The sequence below is a fragment of the Xylona heveae genome (assembly GCF_001619985.1).
Source record: "Xylona heveae TC161 unplaced genomic scaffold L228scaffold_1, whole genome shotgun sequence".
Lineage (NCBI taxonomy): Eukaryota > Fungi > Ascomycota > Xylonomycetes > Xylonales > Xylonaceae > Xylona > Xylona heveae.
In genome coordinates this window covers 3,280,856-3,292,872 of record NW_017264193.1, presented here as the reverse complement: position 1 = coordinate 3,292,872, position 12,017 = coordinate 3,280,856, and the positions used below count along the sequence as shown (strand labels likewise).

General features: G+C 47.6%; 2 protein-coding genes across 2 annotated transcripts; both read right to left on the bottom strand.

The window, feature by feature from the left end:
• Positions 1 to 6,677: 6,677 nt before the first annotated feature.
• L228DRAFT_243527 (putative iron-sulfur protein subunit of succinate dehydrogenase Sdh2) lies at positions 6,678 to 8,043 on the bottom strand. Its single transcript, XM_018331707.1, has 4 exons — positions 7,988 to 8,043; positions 7,458 to 7,913; positions 7,255 to 7,406; positions 6,678 to 7,200 (listed from the first exon to the last, which is right to left on the bottom strand). Exons 2-4 carry the CDS (start codon positions 7,876 to 7,878, stop codon positions 6,877 to 6,879), a joined length of 897 nt encoding a protein of 298 aa, XP_018192525.1. The 5' UTR covers positions 7,879 to 7,913; positions 7,988 to 8,043; the 3' UTR covers positions 6,678 to 6,876.
• Positions 8,044 to 8,367: 324 nt separating this feature from the next.
• Positions 8,368 to 10,051, bottom strand: L228DRAFT_258320 (hypothetical protein; the record flags this gene model as incomplete). The annotated part of the gene is made up of 3 exons (XM_018334073.1): positions 8,368 to 9,428; positions 9,478 to 9,847; positions 9,890 to 10,051. The coding sequence occupies 3 exons, from the start codon at positions 10,049 to 10,051 to the stop codon at positions 8,659 to 8,661; spliced, it is 1,302 nt and encodes a 433-aa protein (XP_018192524.1). The 3' UTR covers positions 8,368 to 8,658.
• Between the last annotated feature and the right edge of the window lie 1,966 nt (positions 10,052 to 12,017).

Here is a 12,017-nt window from a genome sequence, read left to right as displayed (position 1 = left end):
GGGGAGCGAGAGAAAGTAGCTTAGTTCGGTAGGTAAAGTAACTTACCTTAGGTAGGCAATGAGATCGGTACACAAAGACGGAGAGAAGATTATTGATTTCTCAGAGCCAAAGAGAAAAGGTTTAGATGGCTTTGCACCTTGCTTGAGTTGTCGATGGTGTCCCATTGAAGCTTCTCGGGACTAGACCTATTTCACTTAGCCGTTGATCGATCCGGCAAATGGCCTTTCTGTGGAAAACAAATGAGATGTTTTGTCATTCTTGTATCAGAAGGTATTCTCCCTCACATTTATCCTTTGGGGATACCTTGAGACGAAAATGGTCTTCGGCACCTCCTCTTTTTTTCCTTTGCGAGAAGGTGACCATCGTTGTGTTTACCCTGGTCGCCATGATCCAAACAATGAGGGACTTTTAAGTTCTTATCAGGGTGAAGATGAAGGACGATATTGATGAGGTGAAATGCAAAGCCATTTTGATCGTTGCTGAATTCGCATTGTGGTCATGTCGTGTACGGTGCTGTACTTGACACCGAGTATAGTACAGACACATTATTGACATGGCAACGGAAGCATTCCACAGATGTACATTCATGTATATGGTTGCCCTGCTGTACAATGGGAAGTACACACAAACCGAATATGCCCACTCTTCAAATGCTCTGTCCATTCACGTGCCAATAGCTGCACCTGCTCGGCCCCAGTGCGTCACGACTTCAGAGATGGAGCCTAGCGGAATTGATCTCTCTTTTCCCACTTGCGATGAGCGTTGAGTGCAACTGGCCATTTGACTCAATGAGCTGACCAGTTGTCGATTCGTAATTTGTTTTGGGCGTAAATTGAGGGTAGCAAAGATGACAAGCACGCCGACAATGTCAAAAACGCTCTGAGAGTCTAGTAAATATTCTTTGTATTCTAGGCCTAGAATTGTAATAGATGAGAGGTTCTACACCGCCCGTGCGCTTATTAGTTCCTTGCGGAAGATGTCTAATATATCCCTTCGCCTCCGATAAAAATAAAAATAAAAAATATTGTCCCTTCAATATCAAGAATAATATGCTAGTGCATGGGATGGCCCCGCGGATATTATGATTAAGCCCTGGACTCCCAAGCCATCGTGATGACGAAGCTGAACGGTGCTTCAACTTCCGACGTACGTTGGATCGGCAAGGCGGGCATTGAAATGGCAATGCGCTGATAAATGTATGATGACGAGCCGAGGTGCCAAGAGTCTATTCTCTAATAGAGAACCGCATGTCAGACCTGCATCCTCGACTGGAAATCATAAGCGGTGAAGAAAGCTTACTTTAAAGTTCAAACGCAATGCTCAATCCATTATGCCTTGAGCGAGCAAGGCCGACAAGCCTTGACCTTGCAGTATTGACATTCATAGATGAACCAATGCGGTCCCGACTGGCACATGCTGCAATTCCACACCAACAGAGTGGTATCGCTCTTGATCATGTTGAAGCTATGGCCGGGGCAGCTGGTAGGATTGGCCATTATCTGCGCGCAAAAGTTAGCCTCCAATTCCTCAGCATTTGTGTGGCCGCCGCCGCCGCGGCCGCTGCTGCTGGTGGTGGGGCAGCAGACAAACAAGTATAGATACGGTAAACATACGTCGATATGTCTTTCCAGGACGAGTTTGAATAAGAGGAGAATAGAACTTGGTGGAGGAGATGTAGACGGAATATGAAGACGTCGAAAGGAATGTCGGTCACTTGGATGACAAGGCAGAGCTGAGTATTTATGGTTGTCCCTCGTACTTCGCACTCCGATTGGCAAGGATGCGCAACAATTAAATGACGACGATGAGAAGAAGAAGATGAGAAGAATGATGCAGCAGCTCCAAACCACGGGAACCCTGGGGGTTCTTATCTGCCGGCAGGGTAGGACTATCTTCCGTTGTGCACAGGCCTTCTTCAGCGCCCCGACACCATCAAAGACATGGCGTCTGTACTCGAATGCGAAGAATCTGGATGTCGTCGGTCTGGTCTCTGCAGGTGGTTGAACGGATCACAAGGCGAGGTACCCTAGACGACGATGGTCCCAAATCGAGTCAGACCGGGGGGTGTGTTTCTGAAGAAGGCGGACCGGTAACGCCGTGGACGAGGGGTCCAGAGGAGATGACGATCTCAGACGAATGTCGAAGAGTCGAATTAGAGCATCAGAGTCGAGCAGGGATGAGCAGTGCAACAAGGGAAGATAGAACGGAAGAAAAAAGCTTCGGCCCGCTCAGACTCGCAGATGGCTGAACATGCTTCTCGACCCCAAAAAAAAAATCAGGAACAGACCCACGGGGATGCGGGCCCCCCTCCATGAAGAACGCCGGCCCGCCGGCTTGTTATCCATTTTCCTCCGGTGCATCAGGGTTCAAAACCACGGCCCTAAAGTGTCCGTTCTGCCATCGTAACCCTGCAGGACATGGCGTTCGGCCACGACGCCCTGCCGATGCGTCCCAAGTGAGTCGTGTCTCGTGTACCTCGTCTGATGTTTGAACTGGGGGATGCTTGTTCAGGAGCAAAATTCTCAGTCTTCACCCCTTCTCATTCAAACCAAGATTTCTTCACCTGCTCTCGAATTGGGACAGCACTGCGGGCCGCGCGGGAGAAGATGGGGCGGAATCAGCAGACGGCTCGGTCGGAGGCTGAGGCGCTGGTGTTTCATCCCCTCGCTCTGAAATTCGCACCATTTTGCCGGGGTGGCCGTCGGCCAAGCAAAGCGCAATCAAGCGTCGACCAAGAAAAGAGAAATCATAAGTGCGAAGAGGGCAGGCCAGATCGGTGGCTTTTTCGGGGTTCCAAGTACGAGGTACCTGAATCTGCATGTTTCTTCAGTTCCTCAGAGGCACCAACGCAACCATCTCGCGCCGTACCGACTACCCCTGGAGGGGCGATAGAAAGGGACAATAGGCAGGGTGTGTCAGATCGAAGCGTAAAAAAAGAGGGACGAGTGTGTGGGTGTGAACCTGAGAAAAGACCGAGGGGGAGAGAAGAAGAGATGATGAAATCACTACTTTTTCGAACTTGCAAGGTACCTATAGCTATTGGCAGCTGCAATCGCTCGGATGGGTAAGAGTGGCCCCAGGCTCCACTTATCGCTGCGTCAATTCAGCGCAGCAGACAACCATAACTAGAAAGGCGGTGGGTTGGACCGGGGTGTCGTGCTAAGGCAGCATTCCAAATCCGGGCCCCCGGGGCGACCCATCCGGCCACTTGCAGCTTCCCCCAGTAAGCCCTGTCCCAGCTGAGTGGCTCGGTGTCGGTGATCACTTGGCTGCATTTTCCAAGGGTTATAACTAAAATAACTAAACTATCAGTAGGTTCAGACACAAGACGAATCACCAAGGGCCGAAGCGCCATCGAAATAAAATAAAATAATATAATAAAAATAAAAAAATAAAAAATAAAAAATAAAAAATAAAAAATAAAAAATAAAAAATAAAATAAAATGCAACGAAAATGATCTAGCGTAATGTGTTTTCTTCATGCTAGTTGCCCCAGGGTGATGAAATCGAACAAAACAATTCTTCCATTATGTACTGTCAAGAATGCATCATAAACAAAAGTGGTATGCCAACCTTGTCCAAGTCTCTTTCCTCTCTGCACACGTATGCAGCGGTGGATGCGCTGCCAGCTGTATCCCTTTGGATGCGCACTAAACCCAGACCTTTCCAAGCCGCGTCTGTAGAGGACGGCTTGAAGCGCCTATCCCTCCTAATCCGGGTACATGCCGAAGAGCCAACTCTGCCTTAAATGGGTCCATCTCACATCTCACATGGTCCTGGGTCATCGCTGTCAATCCACTCATGGAGTTGACAACAATTAGTCCGTCCAAGCCGAAGCACTCGTTTCTTCAATTTGGTCGATCGCATCAGGCCCTGCTGAGTTGGTCGGAGCCCCCGCTAATATGCATTTCCCTTTGCATATACAAATCCTCAGCTCCCATTGCCTCCTCCGTGCTTTCTCCAATTGTCCTCTTCGAATTGTGTTGCTGCTAATGCTCCGAACGGCGGTCTAATAATAGATTGGTGCTGAGATATTTCACTTTGATCGCCATATCGAACTGTCTTTCCGCATAAGCAAGATCTTGCATATCATGACCCTTTTCGTCATTCGGAGTTTCCAGATATTTCCAAAAAGAAATTGTATCTTCGGCGTAAAAGTTGCCCTCGACCACCCACCCGGGGAATGCACCATCCAAAGGGGTTGACTTTCGATGCAGTCTACAATCCAATACCGTGGAACAAATCTCTTCAACAACCCAAACCCTGACCGAACAAGGCCGTGCGCTGGGCTTTGGCTTACCGGGAAGGTCACAGACCCTCGCAGCTCAGAAGCAGGCACTGGCCATATTCTCCCACAGAGCGGCGCTGCATTGTACACTAGACAAGGTCTTTTGCTGAAGGGTTGTTCCCTGATCATTTCAGCGGCTAATCCGGCTCCGTATCTTCCCCCTAATTTGCACGTGTTCGAGCAGCCCGAATCTTTCTTTTCTTTTCCCAGCTTGGATGCTTGCATGGTAGACGGAGAGGTTACTCCCGCGCTTGTCCGGAAATCTCGTATGAATGAAGCGAGGGAGACCTGGCCCGAAGGCTAAATGGATTCCCGCAGGCGCCATATTCCAGAGAGCAAGTGAATACACGGCCTCAATTTCTTCAGCACGTCCGATGGCACCTTTTCGATCAATGCAGCAAAACCTGTAAAAACATATCATTCACTAGGAATGAATTCAGGTGAACACCGCGTGTGAGAAGGCTCCTTTTGCACACCGCTTCTTTGCTCGTCTGAATTGCTGGCAAACAAGGGAAAAGATAAGATGTAAATCTGCATGTGTCTAACTCGATGTAGAGACATTGCAATAGGTTTAAACTTTGTGCGAGTCTGAGTCTGGTAGCCCCGTCTGCTGGATCTGTCGATATGAGACATGGTGTTGTACTCGAATAGGATATGATCCTTGGCTTCCTCCTCTAAAAACGGCAAGTCCCCGCTGCATCCACCGCTTCCCACGCAGCGTACAGGCTCCCCGCTTCTGCAGCGCACGTTCCATCGACCATATATGAGACCTAGTAATAAGACGGATCGATCGATCGATCGACAAACGTGCAGCTAGATCCTGCAACTGATACATTGTCTCCACACCCTGATGCAGGTACAGTGTTATGCCGAATTAATTCTTGCAGGACAACTCAAACAACAACAATAACACCAACAGGGATTGAAAAGCATCCGTCTTATATCACATTGACTCGGTCCATCTCGCCGCGTAATGATGCAACATCTGTTTCCCAGTCACCCTAAAGAAAACGGCGAGACACCTCATCTAAAAATGAGCAACATATTCGCTGCCCAATTATAGGTGAAAATGACAAAAGACAAATACCACCTTTACGTGGCCTTTAATCAGAAATTTGCGTCGGGTGCAGACCCGAGAGACCTGTTCAGAGTATCAACCGTGTTCTATTCGCCTGACTGAGTGAACCTCTGCACCGATTTTTGGCTTTCCATTAAAAAGTGCAAAGGAGGAAAACATCGCATTGATTTCACCAGATCGGCTTCAAATTACCTAGATCATTAGGCGATTATTGTTCCCCAATCACGCCCCAAAAAACATGACAGTGCGGCAAAGCAGTCGTCATAATGCCTCATGTGCGTACAACTGGTTAAACTTACGCCTTCTCAATAGAGCATTTCAACGATGTCGACTTCTCAACCAGATCTCATTCCACCTGCCCGCATCCTCGAATTTCCCCGACACGGGTCTAAGTCGGCATTTGAGTTTATGAAATTGCCATTTCCTCACGGAGACTGCATATCACTCGTATTCAAGAGATCAAATAGGCAGGGCAGTGGACCTTGCACCAGGGCCGGTGAGACGATGACTGGGCCGAAAATAAGCCATAGGCACAGACCTCGAGACAATAATAATGAACGTCCGGCTCCTGTAGAGATGGGATCGTCACTCATCGAACATTGCCCGTAGTCAAGGCGGCCGAAATTGTTCCGCTGCTGGAATCACACGGGCTTGCTTGGATGTTCAAGCATCAGAGAGGATATTGTGCGGAAAGTGCAGAGTCAGGCGGTTTGCACTCCTTGTGAGAGCTGTTAATCGAGAAGAGTAGAAGGCCAGAGAAGGGACAATGAGTTTCGAGATCAAATTTTCCACAGATATGCCAAAAGATGGGGCGTTGTGCTACCTGTGCTTTTTTCCACATATTTGTGCCCAACGTCCCGAACATCACATATTATCCGCTGAAAGAAATTGAGATTTCATCTTTTTTAAATGGTGGCAAAGATAATCGCTTGAGCCTACCTGTTGTCCGGCGGCTTGTCGGGTAATGTGACGAAGTGCGCTTTCTCCTGGTCAACTTCACAAGTCTCGATGCCTTGCCCTGAGCAAAGCTAAGCTTGCATCGCGCTCGAAGCGCTACATACGTATCGTCACAGGTTCAATTGGGATTGCAACACGCAGAGGCTGTGAGCTCATCCGAGTATGAGAACTAGCATTTCGAGCTGGGTTCAGCCGGAACTGGAGATCAAGTGAGTCCTCATTCTTAATTCACAGAGATCGAGAATACAATGCTAGGCAAAGCATATTGTGTTTAACCAGCAAAATATCCTGGTCCTGAGGACAAAAACAAAAGGGCGAAACTGTGCTTCACATCATTGGTCGCGATCGACAATTATCCGAGAACATCAGCAACTCTTATTGTGGTATAGGCTAAGTTATAAATTGCAGCGGTACAACCTATGATATGGACAGGATCCCTTTGCGCGTCCTGCTACGCTATAACTACAAGAATAAAAATATGAGACCAGGAGACGAAGCAATTTCAAGCGTCAAAACACCAACTAAGAGACCATCATTGTCAAGGCTTACTCTTTACGAAAACGACAAGCTCTTCTTAATCTCTGCGATAGCCAAACCAGGGTTGAGACCCTTGGGGCACGTTCTAGTGCAGTTCAAAATGGTGTGGCATCGGTACAGACTCATAGAGTTATTGAGCGCGTCCTTGCGCTGCTCGGTCTGCTCGTCACGGGCGTCGGCAATCCAGCGGTAGGACTGCAGCAGAATAGCGGGGCCAAGGTATTCTTCGGAGTTCCACCAGTATGAGGGGCAAGAAGTCGAGCAGCAGGCGCAGAGGATACATTCGTACAGACCGTCGAGCTTTTTGCGGTCCTCTCTAGACATGCGGTATTCCCGACCCTACACTGTGTCAGCTGTGCAACGAGGAGAAAGGATTACTGTAGGGGCACAAACATCTGGCGCCGGAGTACTGCGCTGGAGGTAGGGCTTGATCGACTTGTATTGTTTATAGAAGAGTGTGAGGTCAGGCACGAGATCCTTGACTACGTAGGTGTGAGGCAAGGGATAGATGCGAGACTCCTGCTTGGTATCGGTGGGGATACGGCCTAAATTGTTAGTCTGGAATAACGAAACTACGGCAGTAGTGGCAAACATACACAGGCACGCGAGGGTGTTGACACCGTCAATGTTCATCGCGCAGCTTCCGCAAATTCCCTCTCGGCAACTTCGACGGAAAGTCAGGGTAGGGTCGACCTCGTTCTTGATCCGGATCAAAGCATCAAGCATCATGGGTCCAGTCTTGTTTAAATCGAGGGTGTACGACTCCATCCGCGGCTTTGAGGTCGGCTCGTCAGGGTTCCATCGATAGACGTGGAAAGTCTTGATTCTGGCATCAGGGCTGGCGCTGGGCTCCTGGACAGTAGATGTCTTGGATTCATTGACAGGAGGACGGCTAGCTGAAGTAGCCTCCTTGACGGACTCGATAGGATTGACAGAGGCAAAAGACCGAACAGGCACTGTCGTCCTGAAAAGAGAACGCGAAGCCAAGAGGCGAGTAGAAGATCGAAGCGCGGCCATTGTCCAAAAAAGCGAGAAAAAGTTGCTGAAATGACCTAAGGATCGATTGAAACTGGGGATTAGATTACGAATGACGGAAGGACACAATTGTAAGATCCAAATTACTTACAATAGGACCGTAACACCTCTGATAGTGGAGATGGAGAAGAGTGGCGGAAGAATGCTCGATGGGCAACGGGATTCAACCTCGGGTGCTCGGAAATGGCAGGGCAAAGCAAACCCAATTGGTGCATGAGGAACTGCTGACCTCATGTAAAGCGAGCTTCTCAACCAATCATAATCAACTGGAATCAAAGCAAACGAGCCACAAGCGAGCCGATTCTCTGCCACAATTATTCTACGCCACAATCAAGGTACGTCCTCTAACTGTCCGACAAGCCACAGCGGGATTAATAGGAACGAGATATTTTGACGCATTAAGATGTGGTTTTCATCTTCACTTTTCAAAGTAGGACTGACAGCAAAATAGTTGTAGTATCAGAAGCTTTTCTGGTCATAATCTGCAAAACAGTCTTGCTACACAGTGTCATCGTACCCCGTTGATCCATAAAGCAGCGTTCAGCTTGAGCTTCACCGTAAGACAAAATAATTGCTCATCCACCATATTATTGAGATAGCTTTCATATAAGAGCAATTGGCAAGCGTCATCCAGTTCCAGCCTTCGGACGCGACGACCTAATTTGGCACGAAATCAGATGGCGAAATACGGATAACAAAATCTTAGCCCAAACAATGTGACGGAGAATCCAAGCAAGATAAGAAGAAGCAATCTCAGAAACCTTAAAAAAGTCCACCAGCAGGTAGTGCGACAAAAAGGGCCGTAAGTGGCAAGGTTACTATCAATGCCCATAAGTTGCTCTGTAGAACAATTTTCTCCTGGAGCAAGCGCAAGGCATCGTCTTGCATCCACACAGTTCGGTCAAACACCTTGCGGAAGAGTGACTTATGTTTATATTTGGACACCCAACTGTCGTCGGAAAATGTATTCGTGGTTCCGAATGAATCCATCGATCGCGCTCGGCGAGATTTCATTGTTTCTGGACGCTCGAGGTCCGAAATACTGAGCGCTTGGTCGTGCGGATAAGTCGAGTCCTCTTCATCCTGTTCCCAAGGCTTCAGATTGCGCACTCGGGCCTTGTGCATGATCACACAGAGGCCCTTGTAAGCGGCAATAAGAATGCTAAAGCCCACGAACCAGGCCAGGGAAGCACACAAGCGATACCAGCGTGAAAGACGTGACAGTGAGAGTGATCCAGCAATGAGAAATCCCAGCAGTACATTGGATATTCCAACGGTACGAACAAAGATGACGCGAGGTTTATTGCCATTACAAATGGACCAGCGGATGAAGTTCGGGTGAGATTGACCGCGCAATGTCAGCTCGACAATGTTTGCGACAATCGTAAACGCCGACGGATGCGTAGTATGTTGAAGGGCATGAAGTATTGCATTGCGGTCTCGGTGGGAAAGATTCAATTCCCTAGGAGAACCTGGAGCAAGGTAATGAGAGATGACCTTGCCTATCTCAGCTCGAAAAGGCTGCACGGTGACTGCAAATATTAGAACTACACTCAAGGCGCGGGCGGACAATAAGCATACAAGGCTCCCACTTCAACCCAGTTTGAGAGTGAGCTCCTAAAGCCTGCTCCGAGTGACTTTTGACTGTAAATATGGTGGAAGAAACAATTGATTGATGATCTGCTATTGACACCTTCGATGTACGGGGAATATCTGTCAGTTCAAGGAAAGCCGAGTGGTCAGGGCGCATGGCTCCTGCATCGCTGGTATTGCTCGGCGGAAGCGGGAGCTCATTTGACTTCCATTCTGGAGACAGGACTTTTTCGGCTACCTTTGTTGCGTTGAATCTTCTGGTATAATCCTGAAGCCAGAGGTAGAATTGAAGGTTTTCGGCGTCGTGCTCGATGTAAATGAGATAATCCATGAAGTCTTCGAGCGAGCATGGCTTCTCCTATGATTAATTGTGAACATGCAACGACATCAGACTACTTACTGGCATTGCTTTATTGGAGATGATGCGCTCAAAGCAAAGCTCCGGGGGAATTGCGTTCTTATTATTCCTGGTTCGTTCGACATACTTTTGACAATCCGCCTGATTCAACGGCCCTGTCGGTCTTGCCACATAATTTGGTCGGCGATAGAAGAGAATGGACATTTTGCATATCCGTTAAATGGAAGATGTCAAATGCGTTGCTTGAGCGGTCAGCGACGGGGTTGTTCTCTTGTTGCTTGATGGACAATATGATGATTTTCAGCGCGGGCGAATCCTCTACATGAGACTTGAACGCGTTGTCTTGTGCGAGCGGGCCTGCTAGGAAAGGTTATAGTTGTGATGGGTCATTAACGGGCTCCGTCTGGCTTTTATGGTCAATCCAAGGCAGTATTTGGCGGCTGGGGGCTTCATAGAGGTGTGATACGAGCGGAATGCAGCCATCCTTGACTTTGGTTACGGTATATTATTTCCTTGCTGCAGTGCCATGGTCTTATTTTTCTCCATCACGCATTGAGCATTAATCGCACATGCTTCCATCCTACTCCAAATTGCTACCCAGAGAACATGGCAAAGAAGATGCGCAAACGGTAACATTTAAGCATGTGCCGATAGGCCTGCTCAGTAGAATGTCGGCCTGGATTACTCTTCAGCCCCGCCAAGAGCGCAATGTGCCTGGTTTGCTGTGGGAGAGTATCGATCGTTGTACAACCCCAACTGTGACACACAGAATAATTTCTTTTCAATATTAAATATGGTGTCGCCCCAACATTGGTGCTCTGAGGAAGCTCGTTACACGCCATGTCTTGTCTGGCTTGTCAGAATGGGACGTGGACGATATAATCTCCATGACAGGCCGTTGGAAAAATTGATAAGGAAGCTCACCCCACTTTGATCGTAGGCGAAAGCCACTTTACGGCATGCAGAATCCCGAAATGTGTAGTACAATTCTTTTACACTTTTCCTGGATTTGTGGCTCAAAGAACATTCATGGCCTGATGATCATGATGCTATCGACTCTACGGAAGTTGTTGGCGGTAAGGGTAGCAAAAGGAGCTAGGCTAAAGTTGCCGTCAGAAGCCGGGGGGCTGACATCGCTAAGCCCAACCACAGCTTAATTATAAAGTAGGTAAGTACCTAAGGTAAATTATGCCTTCCTACCTTACCTACCTCCGTACTTTGTACTTTCTCCCACTACATTGCTTGCAGACTTGTAAAGACAATTTTGGTTGCAAAGCAGCCGACTTGCTGGTGCTCGAATGATGAACTTATATACTCTGAAACTATTTCGCTACCTCTAGATTGCTTTCCTCTGTTACTAGAATTGGTGACTACGGTAGAGTCGCGTACAAGACCAAAGGGAAATAAGTGTACTCCCCCCTCTAGACATCAATTACAGGGTTCAAAGCCTCAAACTGCTTTCTCGCTCGTCGTGGATGTTGCTACACTGGTTAGGTGCTCACACAAGAACAATGATAGCAATTCCACTTGGTGAAACTTTGGCTTGGTGCGTAGAGCGACTACTCCGGGTTTTTGAGACAATTTTTGCCAGAGGTATTACCTATCTGAAGAAATAATATCTTGATTATAATATATTGTCATATTATTCCTGGCACGAAATAAAATTCAGTAGTCATATGAGCAGGCACCTTCTTCCCTGCTAATTTTATAGAAATCTCTGCATTTAAAATAACCTAATTTAGTGTGATCAGTTTAAAATCAACTTTTGAGATATTGTGTTCGGCGATACCAGACGAATAGATGAAGAATCGACATCAAGAGGGGAAGAGAATTAAAGACGCGAGAAAAATAAATCCATGTTTCCATCATAGCATGATCATCGGGTCGAGCATGATCAAAAGCTGCAGTGAAAATACTCGATATAATTTTAATACTTTTATTGTTGTTATATAATGATTATATTCTCTTAGTCGCCTTTCCTTTCAGTGGCTCGCATAGAGTACTGCATAATTGGCACGATAATGTCCTCCAGAAGCTTCAGAATGTACGATTATTGGCGCGGTCTTTGGATCGACTGGTGGCAATATTTGGTATGAGACACTTGATGCCCCAAACCCTAATTGCCGTCACCAAGGAAGGAAAAAAAAGATTACCTACGCCTGCCCCCCGT